General features: G+C 45.9%; 1 protein-coding gene and 1 non-coding gene across 2 annotated transcripts in view; one reads left to right on the forward strand and one right to left on the reverse strand.

The window, feature by feature from the left end:
* LOC124795807 (UDP-glycosyltransferase UGT5-like) overlaps window positions 1-20,388 on the reverse strand; it is a 38,267-nt gene extending 17,879 nt beyond the window's left edge. The window contains exon 1 of the mRNA XM_047259888.1: window positions 19,597-20,388. Coding sequence (XP_047115844.1) covers window positions 19,597-20,388 — 792 coding nt within the window. The remainder of the gene's footprint in view (window positions 1-19,596) is intronic.
* Trnaf-gaa lies at window positions 288-362 on the forward strand. The gene has a single exon. It is a non-coding gene; the product is annotated as a tRNA-Phe (tRNA).
* Window positions 20,389-21,464: the final 1,076 nt, after the last annotated feature.

Here is a 21,464-nt window from a genome sequence, read left to right on the forward strand (position 1 = left end):
CACAACCCTTTAGATCACGTAACATCAACAGATGCGAAGAAAGTAAATTGAAAAAGGAAACACTACATGGCAAGCACCCATATCATCTAACACAGCCATACATCGATCAAGACGCATCCAACACATGGCTAAGAAAAGGCAATATATACAGTGAGATGGAAGGATTCATGATTGCAATACAGGATCAAACAATAAACACCAGAATGAGATTTTCACTCTGCAGCGGAGTGTGCGCTGATATGAAACTTCCTGGCAGATTAAAAGCTGTGAGTACCGGGCGTGAGTCGTGCTTCGGTAGCTCAGTTGGTAGAGCACTTGCCCGGAAAAGGCAAAGGTCCCGAGTTCGAGTCTCGGTCGGGCACACAGTTTTAATCTGCCAGGAAGTTTCATATCAGCGCACACTCCACTGCAGAGTGAAAATCTCATTCTGGAAACATCCCCCAGGCTGTGGCTAAGCCATGTCTCCGCAATATCCTTTCTTTCAGGAGTGCTAGTTCTGCAAGGTTCGCAGGAGAGCTTCTGTAAAGTTTGGAAGGTAGGAGACGAGGTACTGGCAGAAGTAAAGCTGTGAGTACCGGGCGTGAGTCGTGCTTCGGTAGCTCAGTTGGTAGAGCACTTGCCCGCGAAAGCCAAACGTCCCGAGTTCGAGTCTCGGTCGGGCACACAGTTTTAATCTGCCAGGAAGTTTCAATAAACACCAGATATTACAGCAAGTATATTATTAAAGATCCCAATAGCAGAACAGTTAAATGCAGACTTTACAAACAACAAATAGAAACAGTAGATCACATCACATCACAAGCGGATGTACAGTACTAGCAAATACAGAATACCCTAGAAGACATGACAATGTAGCAAAAATAATACATCAACAACTTGCCATACAACATAAACTAATAAAACAATACGTTCCCACATACATGTATGCAGCACAAAAGGTACTGGAGAACGATGAATACAAATTATACTGGAACAGAACCAGTGTAACAGATAAAACACCACCACATAACAAACCTGACATACTCACCAATAAAAAGAAGAAATTAACACAACTACTCGAAATATCCATACCCAATACAACAAATATACAGAAGAAAACAGGAGAAAAAATTGAAAAATACATCCAACTGGCTGAGGAAGTCAAGGACATGTGGCGTCAGGAAAAGGTTGACATTATACCAATTATACTATTAACTACAGGCGTCATACCACACAATATCCACCAGTACATCAATGCAATACAGCTACATCCAAACTTACATATACAACTACAGAAATCTGTAATTATTGATACATGTTCAATTACCCGAAAGTTCCTAAATACAATGTAACATATACCGTACAGTTAAAAGGAAGTCACGCTTGATCATGGTCCGCGTCACTTTCCATTTTTAACCAGACATAACGTCTGAGAAAGGAAAGTTGGTTGGTTGTTTGAGGTGTAAGGGACCAAACAGCAAGGTCATCAGTCCCTTGTTTCAAATATACTCAATTCTGCTAACGGGACATCTCAGAAAAGTCAGAACAATAAAACGGAAAAGGGAAAAACGTAAAAGGACAGTCACGTTGTCATTAGTAAAAAAACAAATGAGGGAAGTTGGCAAGAGAAACGAACCCAACACTATGCTGAAGCAGCATAGGCAAGACCACCTGTGACTTAAAAGGTACAACTGCTATAATGAACAAAGTACTTATGGGAATAGAAAGACTAACCAAGCCTTAAAAAAAAGGGGGTAAAACAGAGTAAAAGGGGAAGAAAAAAAGAAATTCCGGTCAGGGAGGTGAATCGGGAATCTCTGAACACTGCCGACAGTGGGAGACACCCAAACACTCACCGCCCTGCCCCACCACCAGAGAGAGATTAAAAACCTTAAAACTGAGAACAAAAACCACTCTCCCGGAGGAAACCAAGAACCAGAGAGACCATCCGGGAATCGTCAGCCAACATCAAAGGTAAAGTGTTGGGGAGTCTGTACTTACCACGCAGAGCCAAAAGAAGGGGGCATTCAACCAAAATGTGGGCCACTGACTGGAAGGCTCCACAACCACATAGCGGGGGTGGCTCATCACGCAAAAGAAAACCATGGGTCAGCCTGGTATGGCCAATGCGGAGACGACACAGTGTGGTCGAGTCCTTGCGGGAGAGGCGAAAGGAAGAACGCCATGGACCTGGTGTCACCTTAATTGCACGAAGTTTATTGGACAGTGGAGTAGCCTCCCAAGAATTGGCCCATGACTGTGCGAAGTGGGATTTGATGTGAAGCTGTAAATCCGCTGCAGGAGGGGTTACAGAAAACGGGGGGTAAGTAACTGCTCCCCCAGCCAAACGATCAGCGAGCTCATTACCCGGGATACCCACATGGCCCGGGACCCATAGGAAGTCAATGGAACAAGCAGCACAGTGAAGATCAGCGAGATGGTCATGGATGGCAGAGACCAAGGGATGACGCGAAAAACACCGGTCAATAGCAAGAAGGCCACTCATCGAGTCCGTACATAACAAAACGCGGTTATGTTGGGATTGTTTAATAAAGGTAAGGGCCTGGGAAATTGCCATCAATTCCGCAGTAAACACCCCACATGTAGGTGGCAGCAGACGATTTTCCGTTCCAACAAAGGACGTGAAGGCATACCCAACATGATCAGCAGATTTAGAGCCATCAGTGTAAAAAACAACAGCATCCCGAAACTCCCATAAAATTTGGCGGAAAAAGGTACGGAACACCACTGGGGGGATGGAATCTTTCGGACCGCGGCGGAGATCCATCCGAATTTGAGGCCGAGGAACTAACCAAGAAGGGGTGGAGGGGATGGAGCGAGGAAGACAGGACAAAGAAGGAAGCTGAAAATCACGGCAAAGAGACGCAAGGCCCAGCCGAACCGGTAAACCAGCCCGAGGGCGCGAGTCGGGTGGGCGACGTCCATGGTCTGGGAACAGGATAGAATAGGAAGGATGAGTGGGAGAAGAACGGATAGTGAGGGCATAAGACACCAGAAGCTGGGACCGCCGAACAGAAAGGGGGGGATCCCAGCTTCAACCAGGAGACTATCAACAGGGCTAGTAGGGAAGGCACCGGTGGCCAAACGGATACCACGATGGTGGACTGGATCCAGCACGTGCAGTGTGGAAGGAGCAGCTGAACCAGAAACTTGACAACCATAGTCCAAACGAGACAGAACTAGAGCACGATAAAGATGGAGGAGGAGGGAACGGTCCGCACCCCAAGAGGAGTGGGCAAGGAAGCGAAGGACATTGAGTTTACGGAAACATCCTACCTTCAGGAGTCTGATATGGGGCAGCCAAGTGAGCTTGTTGTCGAAAAGAAGACCCAGGAAACGAAACTGTGGGACCACAGGCAATCGTTGTGCAGCGAGATAGAGCTCTGGATCAGGGTGGACCGTAGTACGGCGACAGAAGTGGACCACCCGCGATTTTAAAGGAGAGAATTGAAACCCGTGTGAGTGGGTCCATGCAGAGGAACGCCGTATAGCCACCTGGAGCTGCCGTTCTGCAGATGCCATCGAGGAGGAACTAACCCAAATGCAGAAATCATCCTCATACAGGGCAGGAGCGACCAAGGGACCGACAGAGGCCACAAGTCCATCGATAGCAATGAGGAAAAGAAGGATACTCAAGACAGAACCCTGTGGGATGCCCGTCTCCTGGATCCGTGGAGAAGTAAAAGCAGTACCAACTCGAACTCTGAATGACCGATGGATCAGGAACTGGCGGATAAAAATCGGGAGTGGGCCCCGAAGACCCCACTGATGAAGGGTTAGTAAGATATAATGGCGCCAAGCTGTGTCATAGGCCTTGCGAAGGTCAAAAAACACTGCAACCAAATGGCGGCGCTGGGAAAAAGCCTGCCGAACTGCGGATTCCAAGCGAAGTAAATGATCGATTGGAGATCGTCCCTCTCGAAAGCCACACTGGTAAGGGGACAATAGATCCCGAGATTCGAGGACCCAAGTGAGCCGACGGGCTACCATCCATTCAAGTAACTTACAAACAACATTGGTCAAACTAATTGGCCGATAACTGTCAACAGATAGGGGGTTCTTACCAGGCTTAAGGACAGGAACCACAATGCTATCCCTCCACTGAGAAGGGAAGTCACCCTGGAGCCAGGTACGGTTAAACACCCGAAGAAGATGTTTCCGTTGTGGAGCACTGAGATGTTGAAGCAGTTGGTTATGAATGGAATCTGGGCCAGGGGCCGTATCATGAGAAGAAGATGACGCAGAAAGAAATTCCCATTCAGTAAAAGGTTCGTTGTAAGATTCTAGCTCACAAGTGGTGAAACATAAGGTGAGAGCTTCAGCCTACTGTTTTTGATGAAGGAAAGCAGCTGGATAGGAGGCTGACGCTGATGCCACTGCAAAATGGGTCGCAAGATGTTCTGCGAGAACTAATGGGTCCGTACAAATGCCATCTGGGAGGTGAAGGCCTGGGAGGGTGGACTGCCGATGGCAACCTTGGAGAGAGTGAAGTGTAGCCCATACCTGTGGCAGAGGGACAGTGGAACCAAGGGAAGAAACGAATCGTTCCCAACATATCCGCTTGCTCTGTTTGATTAAATAACGAGCTTTAGCGCGAAGGCGTTTAAAGGTAGCAAGTCTGGCTACAGATGGGTGCCTCTTAAAGTGTTGCAAAGCTCGACGGCGATCACAGATGGCAATCGCAATGGCCGTACTCCACCACGGGACTTGCCGGCGACGAAATGGTCCAGATGAGCGCGGGACAGCAAGGTTAGCAGCGCGAACAATCGCGTCAGACACGTCACGTAGGACGTCATCAATACAACCCGACAAAGAGGGAGAAAACTCGACCTGTGCAGTGTATAGAGGCCAATCGGCGCGGTGGAAAGACCAACGAGGTAACCTGTCCATCGGGGAACGGGAAGGGAGCGTGATAATCAACGAGAAATGGTCACTATCACAAAGGTCGTCGTGTGGCTACCAGTGTAATGAAGGGAGGAGAGAGGGAGAAGAAACAGAAAGATCAATGGCAGAAAAGGTACCATGACCGGCACTGAAATGAGTAGGGGAGCCATCATTAAGAAGGCACAGGTCGTGGTCTACAATAAATTGGTCTATAAGAAGACCTCGTCTAGATGGAAAGGCACTGCCCCACAAAGGATGACGAGCATTAAAATCCCCAAGGAGGAGGAAGGGAGGAGGAAGTTGCTGAAGAAGGGTGGTTAAGGCAGCAGGTGTAAGAGTCCTGTCAGGAGGGAGATAAAGATTGCAAACTGTGACTGCAGAGTCTAAGTGGACCCCAACAGCAACCGCTTCCAATGTAGTTTGGAGAGGAATCCATGTGCTACAATGTCTGTACGGACCAACGTACAAACGCCACCAGAAGCCCGCAAGGGTCCGACCCGATTTCGACAGAAAACACGGAAGCCACGGAGGGTCGGTGAGTGATCATCAGTAAAATGAGCTTCCTGGAGAACCACACAAGCTGCAGAGTAGGACGAAAGAAGGGATTTCAATTCCGGAAGGTGACGATAGTATCCATTACAATTCCATTGGAGAACCACAGAATGATGGTTTAAATGAGGGCTGAACACGCTTAATCCAGTCATACCGCCGGGTCCCCACCCGTCACCGACAAGGAGGGGGCGGCATCCATGAACGACAGGTCAGAATCCGGTTGTGAAGTCGGGGAAGGGACCTCCGGTGACACCAGAGGCTCTTTGTCCCGGGACTTCTGTTTCTTCTTCTTTTCAGGCTGAGATCGAGGAGGACTGTGTGGCATAAAGGAGCCAGCTGCAGCAAGATCAGGAACAGAAAGAGACCGGATGACCTGGGGGCCGACAGCCCGCGGGTCTCGCGGTCGTCGCGCGGCAGCAGACCTTTGACCTGGAAGGTGCCGGGAAGGGGCATCCCGAGAGAGGCGCCCTTGACCGGCAGACGCCGAAGGAGTGGGACACTTCTCCGGCTGGGGAGGGGGAGCAGCGCCCAGAAGAGAAGGTGTGGGAGCCGCAGGGGAGGGGGGAGGAGAGGGGTCCGGGATGGGGGTAAGGAAGGGGAAGGAGAGGGGTCCGGGATGAGGGTAAGGAAGGGGGTGGAAGGGATGAAGATGTAACCAAGGCGTAACTAGATGTCATGGACACAGGGTGCAATCGTGCATATTTCTTACGGGCCTCTGTGTAGCTTAAACGATTAAGGGACTTATACTCCTGTATCTTTTTTTCTTTCTGATAGACTGGGCAATCTGGTGAACGTGGAGAATGACTACCATGACAATTTACACATACACGAGGGGAACACAGGGACTCCCCTCATGGAGTGGACGTCCACAGTCACCACAGAGAGGGTCCTGGGAACAGCGAGAAGACATGTGGCCAAAACGCAAGCACTTAAAACACCGCATAGGAGGTGGGATGTACGGCTTCACATCACAGCGATAGACTATGATCTTAACTTTCTCAGGAAGGGTATCCCCTTTAAAGGCCAGGATAAAGGCACCAGTATTAATACGATTATCTTTAGGACCCTTCTGAACACGCCGAACAAAGTGAACACCCCGCTGTCTGAGATTGTCCCGAAGTTCCTCATCAGTTTGAAGGATGAGGTCCCTGTGAAAAATCACACCTTGTACCATATTTAGAGACTGGTGAGGGGTAATGGACACAGGAATTGTGCCAAGATGGGTACAGGCACGAAGGGCCGCAGATTGGGCAGCTGAAGCGGTTTTTATCAGCAACGAACCCGACCGCATCTTGCTCAGGGAGTCCACTTCGCCAAACTTGTCTTCAATGTGTTCCACAAAGAATAAAGGTTTGACACTGGTGAAAGTATCTCCATCAGTCCTGGTGCAAACTAGATAACGTGGGAAAGGTTTTGCCCATAGACGATGGGCCTGACCATCTTCCCAGGGGGTAGCCATGGAATGGAAGGCCGAAGGGGCAAGAGAAGCAGCACTTGAGGAATCAGTACCATGCAGAGAGACGGCCGCAGAAGAACGGCCAGAGTTTTGGACCCGTATGTGTTTCATCTGCATAGCGTCTGCCCTGATACCACCCACTCCGATCAGGGGCTCTCCTCACGGGCGCCACCCAGCCACAGCAAGAGCCGTCTGGCACGGCGGCCATTGCCGGGAGTTCCGATGCTCCAGGATGACGAGCAACCACTCCAAGGCATGCATGAGGAGGTTACAGCTCAGGTATCAGAAGTGTGATCCCTGTGTGTTCAGGGGGCTCAACCAAAAGGGTACGTAGCGACCCCACCGCACGGGCTGGCTACCGTGCTGGTTATGCACCCTAGCATCAAACAACGACGTGAAAGAAAAGGTGGAATGTACTAGGAGGGCGCACGTCGGAGACACTAGGTAAGGTGCTCTTCCCCAAATGGCTCACACTACGGAGGAGAAATTTTGTAATGGAGGTCAAACCCCAGAGGGGGACCAAGGAATGCCAAAAGGAGGAGACGATTACGCAACAAAGCCGGAGTGTAAAACCAACAGAACCATGATGATAGCGGGGCCAACATAAGCAAGAACACCAATAGAGGGAGAGGAGAGGGCGAGGGGAAAGGAGCATGGAGGGGAAAGGAAAGAAAATGCAGCTCGGGAGAGAGAGAAGGCTGCAATGGCTTGGGGCCCCGTGCTCGCCACGCACGTATCCACAAAAGAGTTGTGGACCCCCTGGGGGGGAGAAAGGAAAGAAATAATAATACAAACTATGCGGGTGGACACCTCACTTTATGGAGTAACTGAACAGGGAGGTGGTACAGTACGCATTGAGCTAATAATTCGGATGATGCGATACATAAAGGTGTCTGCGTGAAGCATTACTGCAATGTGGAAATGCACATCCTCATGTGGCGATGAAATCATGTACGTTTCATTAAAAGTCCTTAATCCTCATATCTCTCATCCACTTAACACCCATTGGGCTTTCTTTGCCATTCGAGGAGTGAAAACTGTTCTTGATTTAACTTTTATGTCTTCATATGACAAACCACGGCTGCTGTGAAATGTTCCTCAATAATCTTGTTATAGAGAGACGTCGCATCAAGTTTTCCTTAGTCGTTCGTTAGGATATTCATAAGCAAGTTTCAAGGTTTTTGAAAGCTGTGTTTTGGAAGACGTTAGTGCAGCAAAAATTTTCAAAACTAATTTTGGACTGTTAAGGGGGCACATGTACTGTCTTACCGAATTTTATGCTGACAGAAAATCTTACCGCTTTATGTTCAGATTACAACATGCCATACATATTAATCATCAATGCGAGCGTCACTACATAAGTTCTGCAAAAGTGAAAAATGTTAAATTCTTATGAAGTGTTCACTATACATTTTTCATTCTCGTAAACGAATTTTGCCAACTCCACAATAAACGCTTTTACCTCTTCAGGTGCAGGGAGACTATTCAGGTTTTACCACTGCAGAAAAAATAAAATCTGCCAGTATACGTACAGAGGGTGCAAAATATAGTGGAAAGTAACTTCTGTGGACAATGAATTTAATGCAAGACTGCTGCAGACTCCACGTGATTTTTAGGTTCCTCTGCAAGTCTGAACCTCCCTGTCACTCTCAAAACTTTCTGCAAGCTTTTAGTCGGCATTCAGCTGAGCGGTAGTGCCATACTTCACAATGTTTTTAAAAGTTATGAGACACAGCTCAATACTGTTGAAGGGTACATAGATGGATGCTTTAGAGATTTTTTTATGCAGTGCACAAAGGATTAGTGGGGCGAGTGTCACCACAAACCCGAAGTATGTCACTGGTGGAACACCCGAGAGGCACATTAGAACACTACTTCTATATTATGTAAACTCTTGTTCTAATAGATTTATTATTGAAAAACACTAATTATTTATTTTAAATGAATAGAATAAAGTCTAAATTTTTGCACTGCTCTACTACGCAGATATTGAAAAGCAGGGTAGAGGAGAATGTCTCCTGATGGTGGTGGTAGAGTTTTGTAAGTCAAAAAGTTGCCAGACGCGTTTTTCTCTGAAGGCCAAACAGCCAACTCTCAATATTTTAGGAATATTGTGAAGTTTCTAGGATGTTACAGGCACGATTACATTTGTTTAAAATGGCATTGTGTTTGGGAGAGAAATGCCGGTGGTAGCAGCCAGCAGGTCACTGACAGTGTGGCTTAAGTCCGCTCCCTGCTGAGACGGCTGTCGCAGACTATGCATCTGGCTGTCGACATGGAGAACCTAACCAGAATTATGGGCGAATTCAGTAATATCTAGCACGTAAAAATTAGATGGCAAATGGTCACTGAAGTGAACGTTGCTGACATATATTGCGTCACATCAGAAGGAAGTCACTGTACTTTGAAACGCCTCCATATTTTCGAAGACGTGCTGGAAGGAAGTTTTTGGTTGGTTGAAGGAGTTAATGGGACCAAATTGCAAGGTGATCTCTTTCTTGATTCTATACATATCTAATCAATAACTTTCAGAACAAGGGTACAAGAAGCAAATCCCGTGATAGCCAATTGTAAGCAAGATACAATAAGACAGAAAAAAATCAAGGAGAAGTAGGAGGATAGAGTCAGAGGTAGTAAGGTGGGCCACCCACTCTGCCAGACTGCAGTTGGATGCCCCCAGAGCATGATATGTGATGAGAGAGGCACCCTCAGCATGTCAGTAGGTCCACCTCACCGTCTGTTATCCCAAGTACTCGAGCAAAGCAGAAAAGACAACATTTTTGGAGATAAACCATTAAAAACCGCAAATGTAAAAGAACAATAAGAATAAAAAAAGGAGGGAAGGCCAGGGGCTGGGCCATGCCAGGCCAGACCGCCAAGCAAGGCCGCCGTAAGCCTCATGGACCAGAGCAGGCGAGGAGTGACCCTTCATACCCTCAGGCAGTCAATGAGTGCTGACCTCACAGAGGAGTAGAAACTGACTTCATGTGTGAAACATAAAATCGTGGCAATACTTTGGAATCATCCACTAGCACCAGAGATAGTGCGTTATCAAGCTTGTGGTATTGCCGCAAAACAGCCCAATTTGGGGAGTCTAGTAGGATGTGGGCCACCATCAGGTGGGAACCACATCTGCAGAAGATGGGTCCTCATGTCAGAGAATGTAGCCCTGTGTAAGTGAAGTGTGGCGAATGTATAGCTGACAAAAGACAGTGGATTCTCTGTGAGAAAAGCGAAGGGAAGACTCCCGTGTGGTTGTTTCCTTTATTGCCCTCAATCTGGGGAGTCCAGCGCAAATCATTCTGATTCCAGAATCCAACAGTTGATGTAGACTCATCGAAGGTCCAGTTCCGGAGCTGCCGATTCCAAAATCGGCATCCTGATAGCCAGGTTTGCCAAGTGGTTTACGTGTTCATTCCCTCAGTTCCCTACATGAACAGGGGTCCAAACAAAGATGACTGGCCGTCCAATTTAAAGGTCAGGAAGAAGATTCTGGACAGCTGCGACTGAAGGGTGACGAGGACAGCACTGGTCTATAAAGTGAAGGTTGCTCAGTGAGTCACTGCAGATTAGAAGGATTTTTCCGGTTCAAGAACGAGCATAGCTAAAGGCTCGCTTGATGGCCACCAATTCAGCAGTGAAGACGCTGCATCCATTCAGCAATTAGTGTAATTCAGTGTACTTTGCATGGGTGTACACAAAACGGTTCATCCATCGACTGTTGCGCTATCAATGTATACTATTTCCGAAACTGGAAATTAGGATAGCCAGAAACAGGTGGCGAAACACCATGGAATAACACTCTTTCAGTACAAAGAATAAATTGAGGCAGATCTGAGGTCAGGATACATGCCATGGGAGCATATGCGATTGCTCCCTCACAAGAGGCGACAACGGGGAAGTTTGAACGCAGAGCAGGAACACGACAGGCGAACTGCAATTGTGATCCCAGTGCTGGGTCTGTTGGGGGAGGCGGATGACCCAATTAGGAGAAAGGATATGGTAGTTTGGATGCTTAGGAGAGCTGTGAACATTTGCAGCATAGTAGATTAACTGCTAGAACGCTGTTCACAGGGAACGTTTGAAAGGCTCCTGTGGCGATTCTGAACCCACAGAGGTGTATTGGTTCGAGCGACCTCAATGCTGGGGCAACGCCAAACCTTATTCCAGAGTCCCACAATCGAGATGGGACACGATCAGGGCTATGTAAAGCTGTAGATGGGTAATGTAGTCTGCATCCCAGCTGGTGTTACTGAGGAGGCAGCGAAGTGTATTAAGGCGTATCCAGCATCTTTCCACAAGTTGGCGAAGATGGGGAAGCCACATCAGCCAGTCATTGGAGACAAGTCCCAAAAAGCGTTAAGTCTCCACCAAATCGACTAATTGGTCTGAGGTTAGATTCTGATTGTGAATTAACAGTACGAAGGTGACAGAAGAGTATGGCGCGAGTCTTGGTGGCAGAAAAAAAACTTGCGAGTGAGAGCCCATGATTACATCATTTGAATGGCGCCCTGCAGTCGGAGTTTAGCGGCACCCGTAATACAGGAGTAATAGTAAGCAAACAAGGAGACATACCCCACAGTTGCTGGTAGTGTGTTGATGGCCACTAAAAAGCAGTCCTTAATACAGAGCCCTGAGAGACCCAATTCTCTTTGATATCTGAGGCTACTATGGGAAGCACCAACTCCAATCTGGAAAATATGTTGTGACAAGACGTTCTGGACGAAAATCTAGAGTTGGTCCTGGAGACGCCAAACATGCAAGCTAGCAAGAATGTGGTGTCACCATGTGATGTCCTAAGCCTTTTGTAGGTCGAAGGAGACAACAAGAAGGCCTTTGGCCAGAAGGCGTCAAGATGGCAGGCTCCAGACAAACAAGGACGGGTTGGCGGAAAGTGCCATGGGATGGAGCTAGAAAGCACTCCTGGCTCACTGTGCATTTCAGCAACTTACTGAGAACATTGTTGAGACTAACTGTGCAATAGTAGTCCATCTCTATCGAATGCTTACCCAGAGTCAGCAGTAGGACGACGAAGCTCTCCCATTGAGATGGTAGGTCACCTTAGTCTCAGATTTGGTTAAGTATAGTAAGGAGATGATGCTGACAGTCCACTGATAGGTGATTTGAGCATTTGGTTGTGGATGTGGTCTGGCCCTAGGACTGTATCAGGACAAAGGGCTATAGCAATGAAGAATTCCCACTCACTGAATGGAGCATTATAGGGCTTCAGGTGGCTAGAAGGGAAAGGTGAGTGCAATTGTGTAATTTGCTGTTCAAGGGCATGAAAGGCATTTTGAAACTTCTCAGATGCAGAGGCTCAAGCATAATGCAGAGCGAAATATTTGGCTTTGGCATCTGGGTAATTGAAAACAGCACCTTTCAAGTAAATATCAAATACACCTGCAGAGCACTGGTACCATAGAGGTGTCTGATCTTCGTCCAAACCATCAAAGGAGGCATACAAGTTCCAATGGTTGAAAATACCGTTCTTAGCATTCGTGGTTCTGTCGCTTTGTGAAGTAATGGACCCTGGTATGGAGCCACTTAAAGTCTATGAGGTGCTCAATCGATGGATACTGCTTACAGCTTTGGAGAGCCTGCCTATGAACTCTAATTGTCTCAGTAATTTCCGATGTCCCAAAGAATTCAAGTGCCGATAGAATGCTTACTGTTGCTTTCTGGACAGCCTCGTCAGTGCCTCCATTTAATGGGGAGCTGAGAACGACAGTGAAGATGACATTATCCCAGTCAGGAATGTGGATAGCCCATCTAGGAGGGTACACAGGTGAGTGAGACTGAGGGAGGGACAGGAAAGTTGGGAAATGTCGCTACCACACAGGTTGTCATGGATATTCCAGTGGATGGTTGGGAGAAGACCAGGGTTGCAAATAGAAAGACCAATGGCTGAGTAAGTTTCATGTGCTACACTGAAGTGTGTGAAGGAACTAACACTGAAGAGGTAGAGGTCGACCTCGATATCTTTACTATGAGCAGCGATCATGACTGAAGTTGCCCAACATTAGGAGAGGCAGGAGCTGAAAAACTAATGCAGACAATAAGTTCTAAGGCACTTCACCATCAGCAGGGAGATGAAGATTACGGATGTTAAAATCCTGAGATGCCCTTAACTGAATTGCCACAGCCTCCAAAGTTGTAACAAAAGGCAGAAATTTGTTATATAAAGAATTTAGATCATATGGGCAAACACCACCTGACATCCTGTCATAATAAACACGATACTTAAAATATCCCTAAAAGCCACAAAGTGAAGGGATCCACATTGCTGGAAACCAGTGCAGAAAGCAGGGGGAGCTTCAGAGATATCATAGCTCACACAGGTGGTGGAAAAACAACAATTCCACTGGAGAACAGTGCTGTCGTTATTCTGTGAGGGTATGAAGATACCAAGGAGGCAGATTATGTCCGAAGGTCACTTGCTGCCACTGTTTGAGAGGACATGGTATCAAGACACAGTGGTTCTGAGAGATTGAGTTGTGATAGGGAACCTTTGTAGACACCGGGATTTCTGCCACATCCACAGAAATAATACTTGTGAGCTGGGGGATGGGGGCCATGGAAATTTCCTTCGTCTTTGAAGACTACTTTTGTCTTTCTTTTCTTTGGGGTGATTGGATGTTTGGGAGTACTTCCCTGAATTAGTTCGATCAAACACCTCGAAGGCAGCAGCCTGTGACTCCTTCAGCCACTGGCTAGTATCCGGTTGCAGACTGGCAGAAACCTTTGAGGGGAATGTCCTAAGGGACCCCTTCCAGGCATGAGAAGCAGGACAAGGGTAATGTGTGTGGCTGGGTGATGTGAACTGGCGTCCCTACTGACTGGGGAGAATTACTGCCAAGGTGGTTGGGGGAAAAATCACAGGAGAGCCCCCCAATCATCAGGGGTGCAGGCACAGTTGAGTGGCCCTGAGATCTCACTGTAGAATGCATAATGGAGGAGAATACAGTCAGTAGAGAAGCAACATCGTAGGCACTCCTCTTTCTTGGCCTCTTGGCATGTCAGTCAGAACACGTTCTCATATATACAAAATCTGAAAACTGTACTGTGTGAGGAGGGTGAATGTTTCTTCTCTACAATGGACACAGACTGGGAGGAGTACAAGGAATGTCCGCCTGCAACAGTCGTCTGCAATCCTTAGAGACTGCGCTGGAATTACAATGTTAATATGTGCCCAAATGTCATACAATTGAGCAGACAGGGGGGAGGAGACATATTGTTTCACATCACATTGGTATATACCATCACCTTGACCTTTTCAGGCAGAAAATCGCCCTCAAATGCCAAGATGAAGGCCTCAGTAGCAACCCTATTGTCCTTTGCTGGAATTACAATGTTAATATGTGCCCAAATGTCATACAATTGAGCAGACAGGGGGGAGGAGACATATTGTTTCACATCACATTGGTATATACCATCACCTTGACCTTTTCAGGCAGAAAATCGCCCTCAAATGCCAAGATGAAGGCCTCAGTAGCAACCCTATTGTCCTTTGCTTTGCTATGGAGATGACAAAGTGTATAGCCCATCATTCCAAGGTGGCATGTAGCTCATCATCAGACTGCGAGAGTTGGTCTTGATGGAAAACCATGTTTAGGCTATCAGGCAGAGTGACAGTCACTGGAATGTTACCCAGGTTGACAAGAAAGTAATGCCAATGACTTGGCAGGGGATGCTGTTTTAATCAAAACTGACTAACTCTTCATTTTGGAGATGGCTTCAAATTCCCAAAGCTTGTTGGAGTCTCTCCAAAGAGTAAAGGCTTTGTGGCCAAAAAAGAACCCCCATCTGTCCTTGCACAGACTAGGGATTTGGGGGCAATAGTTCCACATTTGTCACTTTGACATTCTGCCCTCAGGCTGGCCAGGGATGGAAACATTTTGGGGCTGAGCCTCTGCATTGAAAGATTTCAATCCTTTGGAAGAGGCTGGTGGGGTCACGTGACCACCAGTGGGAGAAAGCTTCATCCACTTCATATACGAGTCATCTGCTGTAGTGTCATCCACTCCAAATGGGGGCTCCCCCCTGGGTGCCACCCCTTCACAATGGCTGCCTGGCCAATAATTTACTGCTCTGAAGTCCCTGTGCCCCAGTCACAACTGACACTTCTCTCTCTCTCTCTCTCTCTCTCTCTCTCTCTCTCTCTCTCTCTCTCTCTCTCTCACACACACACACACACACACACACACACACACACACACACACACACACACACTGCATTGGGCGACCTTCCCTGCATGATCCGCATTTCTGAAAAATTTGAAAAAGTGGTCTCAGGTGATACCCAACAAAGGGGATTATGTATTTGTTAATGAAAAGATGGGGTAGAGGGCGCATGTAAGTGGTCTCACCACTGCAGTAATTTTTGAGAATTTCACTTACATCAGCTGTCGTGTGTGGGGATAATACACCATTGATAGAAGATATTTGGACTGATGAGGTCGTACGTCACTAATTTACTGACTGCTCTCGCTGCGAACTTTCTTCCAAAGAATTCGGTGGGAAATGATATCAGAAGAGGTAGACAGCTGTGTGGCATGTTTACGAACTTGGTACTTCGTGTAAAATACAGTTAAGTGGGTTTTCTGACTGCATGAATGTGTATAGAATAATATCAAACAACGTACTAACATTTCAATTTTTGCTTAATTCACTGACACAAATTCCTGTTGGAATGCAGATAATTATTACTTTACCGCATTAATATCTCAGCAAAATTAGCACTGATCGTTTTAAAAAAATGGTTCAAATGGCCCTGAGCACTATGAGACTCAACTGCTGAGGTCATTAGTCCCCTAGAACTTAGAACTAGTTAAACCTAACTAAACTAAACTAAGGACATCACAAACATCCATGCCCGAGGCAGGATTCGAACCTGCGACCGTAGCGGTCTTGCGGTTCCAGACTGCAGCGCCTTTAACCGCACGGCCACTTCGGCCGGCCACTGATCGTTTTATTCAAGCCTTTGCTGTGCTTCGGTGATTTTATGAAACTGAGTCGCCTTCTACGATCTTGGCTAAAGCGTTGTGTTGGGCGCTCAGATTGATGTGTAGTAGTGGTAGTAGTAGCAGCAGCAGTAGCAGCACGAGCAGCAGTGTGGTATGAATGTGACAAGTTTTGCTTTCTGACTGGTCTATTTCATCCGCTACGGCTGTAAGTGAGGAAGGTAAGAGGGTCCCTAACGAATGAAGGCAATGGTAATTGCAGCTTGGCCTGTTGCCAAGGGGGCAGGGAGTGTGTGGCGCGGACCAGCTTAGCTGGACCCTTTCCGCGAGCTGTTTACGTGGAACGCTCATTTCTATCGGCAGTAATTTTTGCTTGGTGCTTGTAATTGTCGCATTATTGAATCTGACAATACCGTAACCAAAACCAAATCTGGGAGACCGAAAAATTGTTGCGACCTGAATAAAAAGACTTATGTGACAGTTCTCGCCTGATGCATTACAGGGTCGCGATGTAAATATTCCAAACGTCAGCTAGTGTTAGACGCTTCTGCAAACAAATGCTCACATTCGTAAATAATTTTACAGTGACTATTACGGAAATCATGTCTGAACACTGTACATTTGGTTGAAAAGCCATGAACTTAACGCTTGCCTCGTAACTTGAAAAAACAGATGATATAGTTCTCTGAAGAACTGTACAGTGCTGATAATGTTTCAGAGCGCGCAGAATTTCAGTGAGGCAATTATCACAAGAGATCGCGTAGTCTGAAATGTGATGTTTACATAGCACCTGGCGGCCGACCAGCGTACAATATATACAATCCTGTTGGAATAAAGAGCTTCTCAGGAAGTAGGAATGCATATTTTGGGATCTTGAGAAATCTGAAGGTGAGCAATAAGTTTTCAATCTCACTGGTATGAGGAACAATTTCAAGATAAATATTCCACATGACTGTTACTGTAGTCATCGAAGTCAATGTTTCTGAAAATATACACCCAGAAAAAAATGCCCAAGTGAGTTCAGATTTGGATAAACTTACAGCAATGTATCAGAAATAGATGATTAATATTTATGACGTACAATAAGGCCCATCACAGCCTTCATGTGCAGTTGTAAGGATTACTAATGTTCAGAAAGCGAAGGGCGTTGATAAAGAAATATAAACGTGAAACTAAGTCACTAAGAATGGTTGACTGAGGGCGAAATGTCAAATGATGAGCTAGTTCGGACAACAAATGATAGATTTTTGGAAAATGTGTCAAAAAGTGAAACCTGGGCCCGTACAGAGCAAGAAGCTGTGGTTACTTTTGAGGATCATTAGTCGGCTGACAGGTCATACATAGCGATGAGTGTAGCCTGCTCACGCAATGTGATGACGGCGTGAGTACAATGCGTTGTCCAAACGGCTGTTAGTGACTGTACAACTTCTCCACACCGCCGACCCGACACTAGAGCACTGCTGGAGACTGGACTGGCGGCATGCAAGTGCTTGCATCGACGTCCACTGCTTTTTTACTACTAGGGACAAGTGTTCGCGTCTTCTCGGGTGACCAGTGCATTTACAGATTACACCAGCCTCAATCTGGCCAACAGTGATGGATGAGTAGTGTAACAATGGTGACAGGAGCAGGGAGATCTGGATTATTGAGCGCCATAGCGGAGAAATATCAAGCTACATCAAGGAGATTGTTGAGCGCAGGCACTGCCCCTTGGCCAGGCACCTCAAAATCTCATTTCCACAGGCCACTGTCAGGCTACTTGCGAGACAACTATTCTTAGAAGAACGTTGGGATCATGGCTTCCCTTACTGAATATCCAATGGTGCATCTCAGACATTAGCGCTGCGGAATTCAAATATTTGAAGCTATAGACACTTGTCAGTTTCATCTAACTAGAAGTAAACATTCAGGGCATATTCAGTTAATAATTCACTTTCCATCTTAAGTCTAACATGGGAGCTAACACTGCGCTTTGGATTCCTCCCCGCGGAACGCAAATCACACCCTGCTGAGTAGTCGCCTCCGGTTATTACGGTAAGAGTCTCCTCCAGCCTTGTAGCACTTTCCAAGAAATCATTTTCTTAAAACACGACTTCTCTTGTCTTGCGAAAAGTAGATAAGTTGCAGTTAGTCTGTTTCTATTTCCATACACCTAATACATTCAGAGCAGATTCCAGCAAACTCACTTCTGATGTTTGCCCCATCGGTAGAGGATTTTTCCTTAGCATGTGTGTAAGACGTTCTCCACATTTCTCACTACTTTTGAACTTTTTCGCACTTGCGTTTCACTACAGAATACAAGCAACTTTTTGACATTTTGCAGTGCATACGAACGACTGCAAGAGCACGACTAATAAAGCAAGAATCTACCGTCTAGTGAGATTTGAAACAAGATTTCTATCGGTGTAACATTTTACACGGTGATTGGCGAAAACAGGAAAGAGTAGTTACTTGAGCTTGTATCTGCGTAATTCACGCTATAGTAACAACGAAATAACATCCTTAAGTAGGGCCTACTTCCTGTTGAAACAGGTCTATTGGGAGTTTGTTATTTGCATTTCTGGAAGTTTTACATACTTTGGATGTCTCAAACGCTAAGCGACAACTTTGAATCGCGTATTATTCGCTCGTAGTCTTTGGTCAAAGTAGCTGTGTCGCTGGAAGATTGTGTTTTGTTATCGCTGCTTAGCAGCGTGGAGAGCAGGAGTTCTATCGTAAGAGTAGTAGTGAGAAACGCCGAGCAGAGGACTCGTGGCAATGTAAACGTACAGCTAAGTGAAACAGAGGGGAAGGATTTGATTAGTGATTTAGAATGGAAACAGTATGAAGGGAAATGTAGCTAACATGTCTTCTATTGGCACTGCAGTCGCGAGTAGTTAGAATCATTGTTGACACACATCCGTATCAGGGACGTTAAGATTCTTAATTAAAGACAGTAATTTTCACTAAGATATTTTTCATGTTTATCAATGATTTGTCAAACATTTGTGATAGCAAGAGTTTGATATCAATGTTGCCCTTTGTCAATGTTAATGAGTGTTGTAACCTGAATTTCATACAATTAATAATACACGAGATAGTTTAAAAAACAGTTTGTTAAAGGAATATTTCACCTAAGAGCAATGTCCACATCCTCGATCCAAGTCAGTTTTATTTGAAGCGTGTCTCAATGATGGGTACAAAATAGTTTTTTTATCTGGAGAATTGTACTACACTCTCAGCAAGAAATTCGCAGCTGGCGCACATAGCAGCAAGCACCTCGTTTCTCAGCACTGCAATTCGAGGTAATGTATTTTCATTTCTGGATCAGTTTGCTACTAAAATTATCAATGCATTGGGACCATTTCGTCAAAAGAATTATTAGGCAGATAATTAACGCTGAGGGACCTCATTTTTGAATGGAAGCGATTAATTTTAAGTTCAGGATTTAATCAGTTTGTACATATTACTAGAGATGTTATACAACATGACCAAATTCTTGTTTTATTTTCTCAGACAGATTTGGTTTCTCTCGCAGTTGGAAATGCACAAAGTCACCCCAAGCTGAACAACAGCAAAGTTACAACCAACCAAACCGAGTACAAATCCAATGAAAATAATTTATGACAGGAAACTTTGAATGTGGCGTTAGAACGCCTGGTACATGTGTACTGCTCCCGATGACCAATCGCTGGGGCTGCTCAGTGGGCGCTTTCTTACACCAGGTTTAACTTACGACTACTTACAATAAGCTGAAGCACTTACCTTTGGGAGCTTCTGTGCAGGCTTGATGTGTATTCCGCCGACCTCCACAACAGCTGGTACAAATGGCCGCGGAGGATTCAGAGTTGGATTTGAATTTACGAATAGCATACTAGTATTTTCAGCGATTTCCTCTAAAGAAGGGAGAGAGTCGCCGAAGTACTTCCTGACGACCGTATTTGTAGGTTTGTTTATATACTCGTAAAAGAATAACTTGCTGTAGGTTACATACCACGTGTTCCTCAGACGCTCGAAGAAGCTCATGTGGTCACTGCTCTGTAGAAACATGTAAGGCAAATAAGACGGATTTTCAGGTAAACCAAAGCGATCTAGATTCCATGGCATAATGACAGAAGAAATGAGTGCAATGTTGGGTGCCTGAAATTTGTACACAAAGGGCAGCATACAGTCAGTCGTGAATGGCTCGGTGAAGATGAGGTCGTATTTTTCATTTGACTTCATTAGTTGTTGCATTGCGGGGAACTGCAGCAGCGTATCACATGCGCTCACTGTGAGGCTCTTGAGTAATTTAAATGTTACCGAAGGATCATCTCTACCAAACCTATCGTCCACTGGAATTCCATTCACCACGGAAGGCAGAGAACCGACCAGGCTGATGTCTGTGTAGTTTGGTACGGGCTTAGCTTGAGGGAAGTGGCTGTAGACAAACACCTCGTGGCCCCTGGCAGCGAGCGCCTTCATCACCTCCTCGAACATTACGAAGTGACTTTTTCCCGGATAATCGAACAGACCCAGAATACGAGCTGCATTCGATTCTCCAGCCAGTACTACCATTAGAACCACCTGGAAAGTGTGCATCTGCAAGAGAAAAATCGATGGCTACATTAAGAACATGTTTGACAAAAAAATCATCGGTAAAAATTTAACTAGTGCTGAAGGATATTCCTAATTGCAATTTGCTCAAAATAATTATTCCGCTATCCACTAATTCATATCTTTCCAAGAACTGGAAGGAAAGAAGAAAGGAACGTTGGAGTTTTACTTCATGTCGACATTTAAGTCATTAGAGATGGAATACAAACTCAGACTGTTTCAAGGACAGGAAACAATATCGAACATGCTTTTTCAAAGGAACCATTCTGGCATTTGTCTGTAGTGATTTTGGGAAATCACAGAAACATAAACCTTGACGGCCAGACACAGATTCGAACCAGTGTCCTCCGAATGTGAGTGCTACGTGCTAACAGCTGCCACACCGCTCGTTAACTTTAAGGAAGGTGTTGGCCCACACAACTCCAGAAATGGTATTCGACAATATCGCTCGTTACTTTAGTCATAGATCTGAGAATCATCTCTGGCCTCTTCTGCTTATCAACAGTTACATAAAACTTCCTAGCAAATTAAAACTATGTGCAGGACCAAGACTCGAACTCGGATCCTTTGCCTTTCGCTGGCAAGTGCTCTACCATCTGAGCTACCCAAGCACCACTCACGCCCCGTCCTCACAGCTTTATTTCTGCCAGTATCATGTCTCCCACCTTCCAAACTTCACAGAAGCTCGCCTGCGAACCTTGCAGAAGTAGCACTCCTGGAAGAAAGGATATTGCGGAGACATGGCTTTGGCCGCGAAAGGCAAAGGTCCCGAGTTCGAGTCTCGGTCCGGCATACAGTTTTAATCTGCTAGGAAGTTTCATATCAGCGCACACTCCGCTGCAGAGTGAAAATCTCATTCTGGAAAAAGTTACATAGTCAATTACCAAAACCATTAACCAGATTAGAGCTATTTTGTTGAGTTGCCATGATGTTCATTATCTTGAGAAAGTTTCTCCCTATATGAAAGGAAATGAAATGCTGTTACATAAATTTTTTAGCTATGTTATATTCATTACTTACTGCACAGATGTCCACTG

This window comes from Schistocerca piceifrons, chromosome 4 (genome assembly GCF_021461385.2).
Source record: "Schistocerca piceifrons isolate TAMUIC-IGC-003096 chromosome 4, iqSchPice1.1, whole genome shotgun sequence".
Lineage (NCBI taxonomy): Eukaryota > Metazoa > Arthropoda > Insecta > Orthoptera > Acrididae > Schistocerca > Schistocerca piceifrons.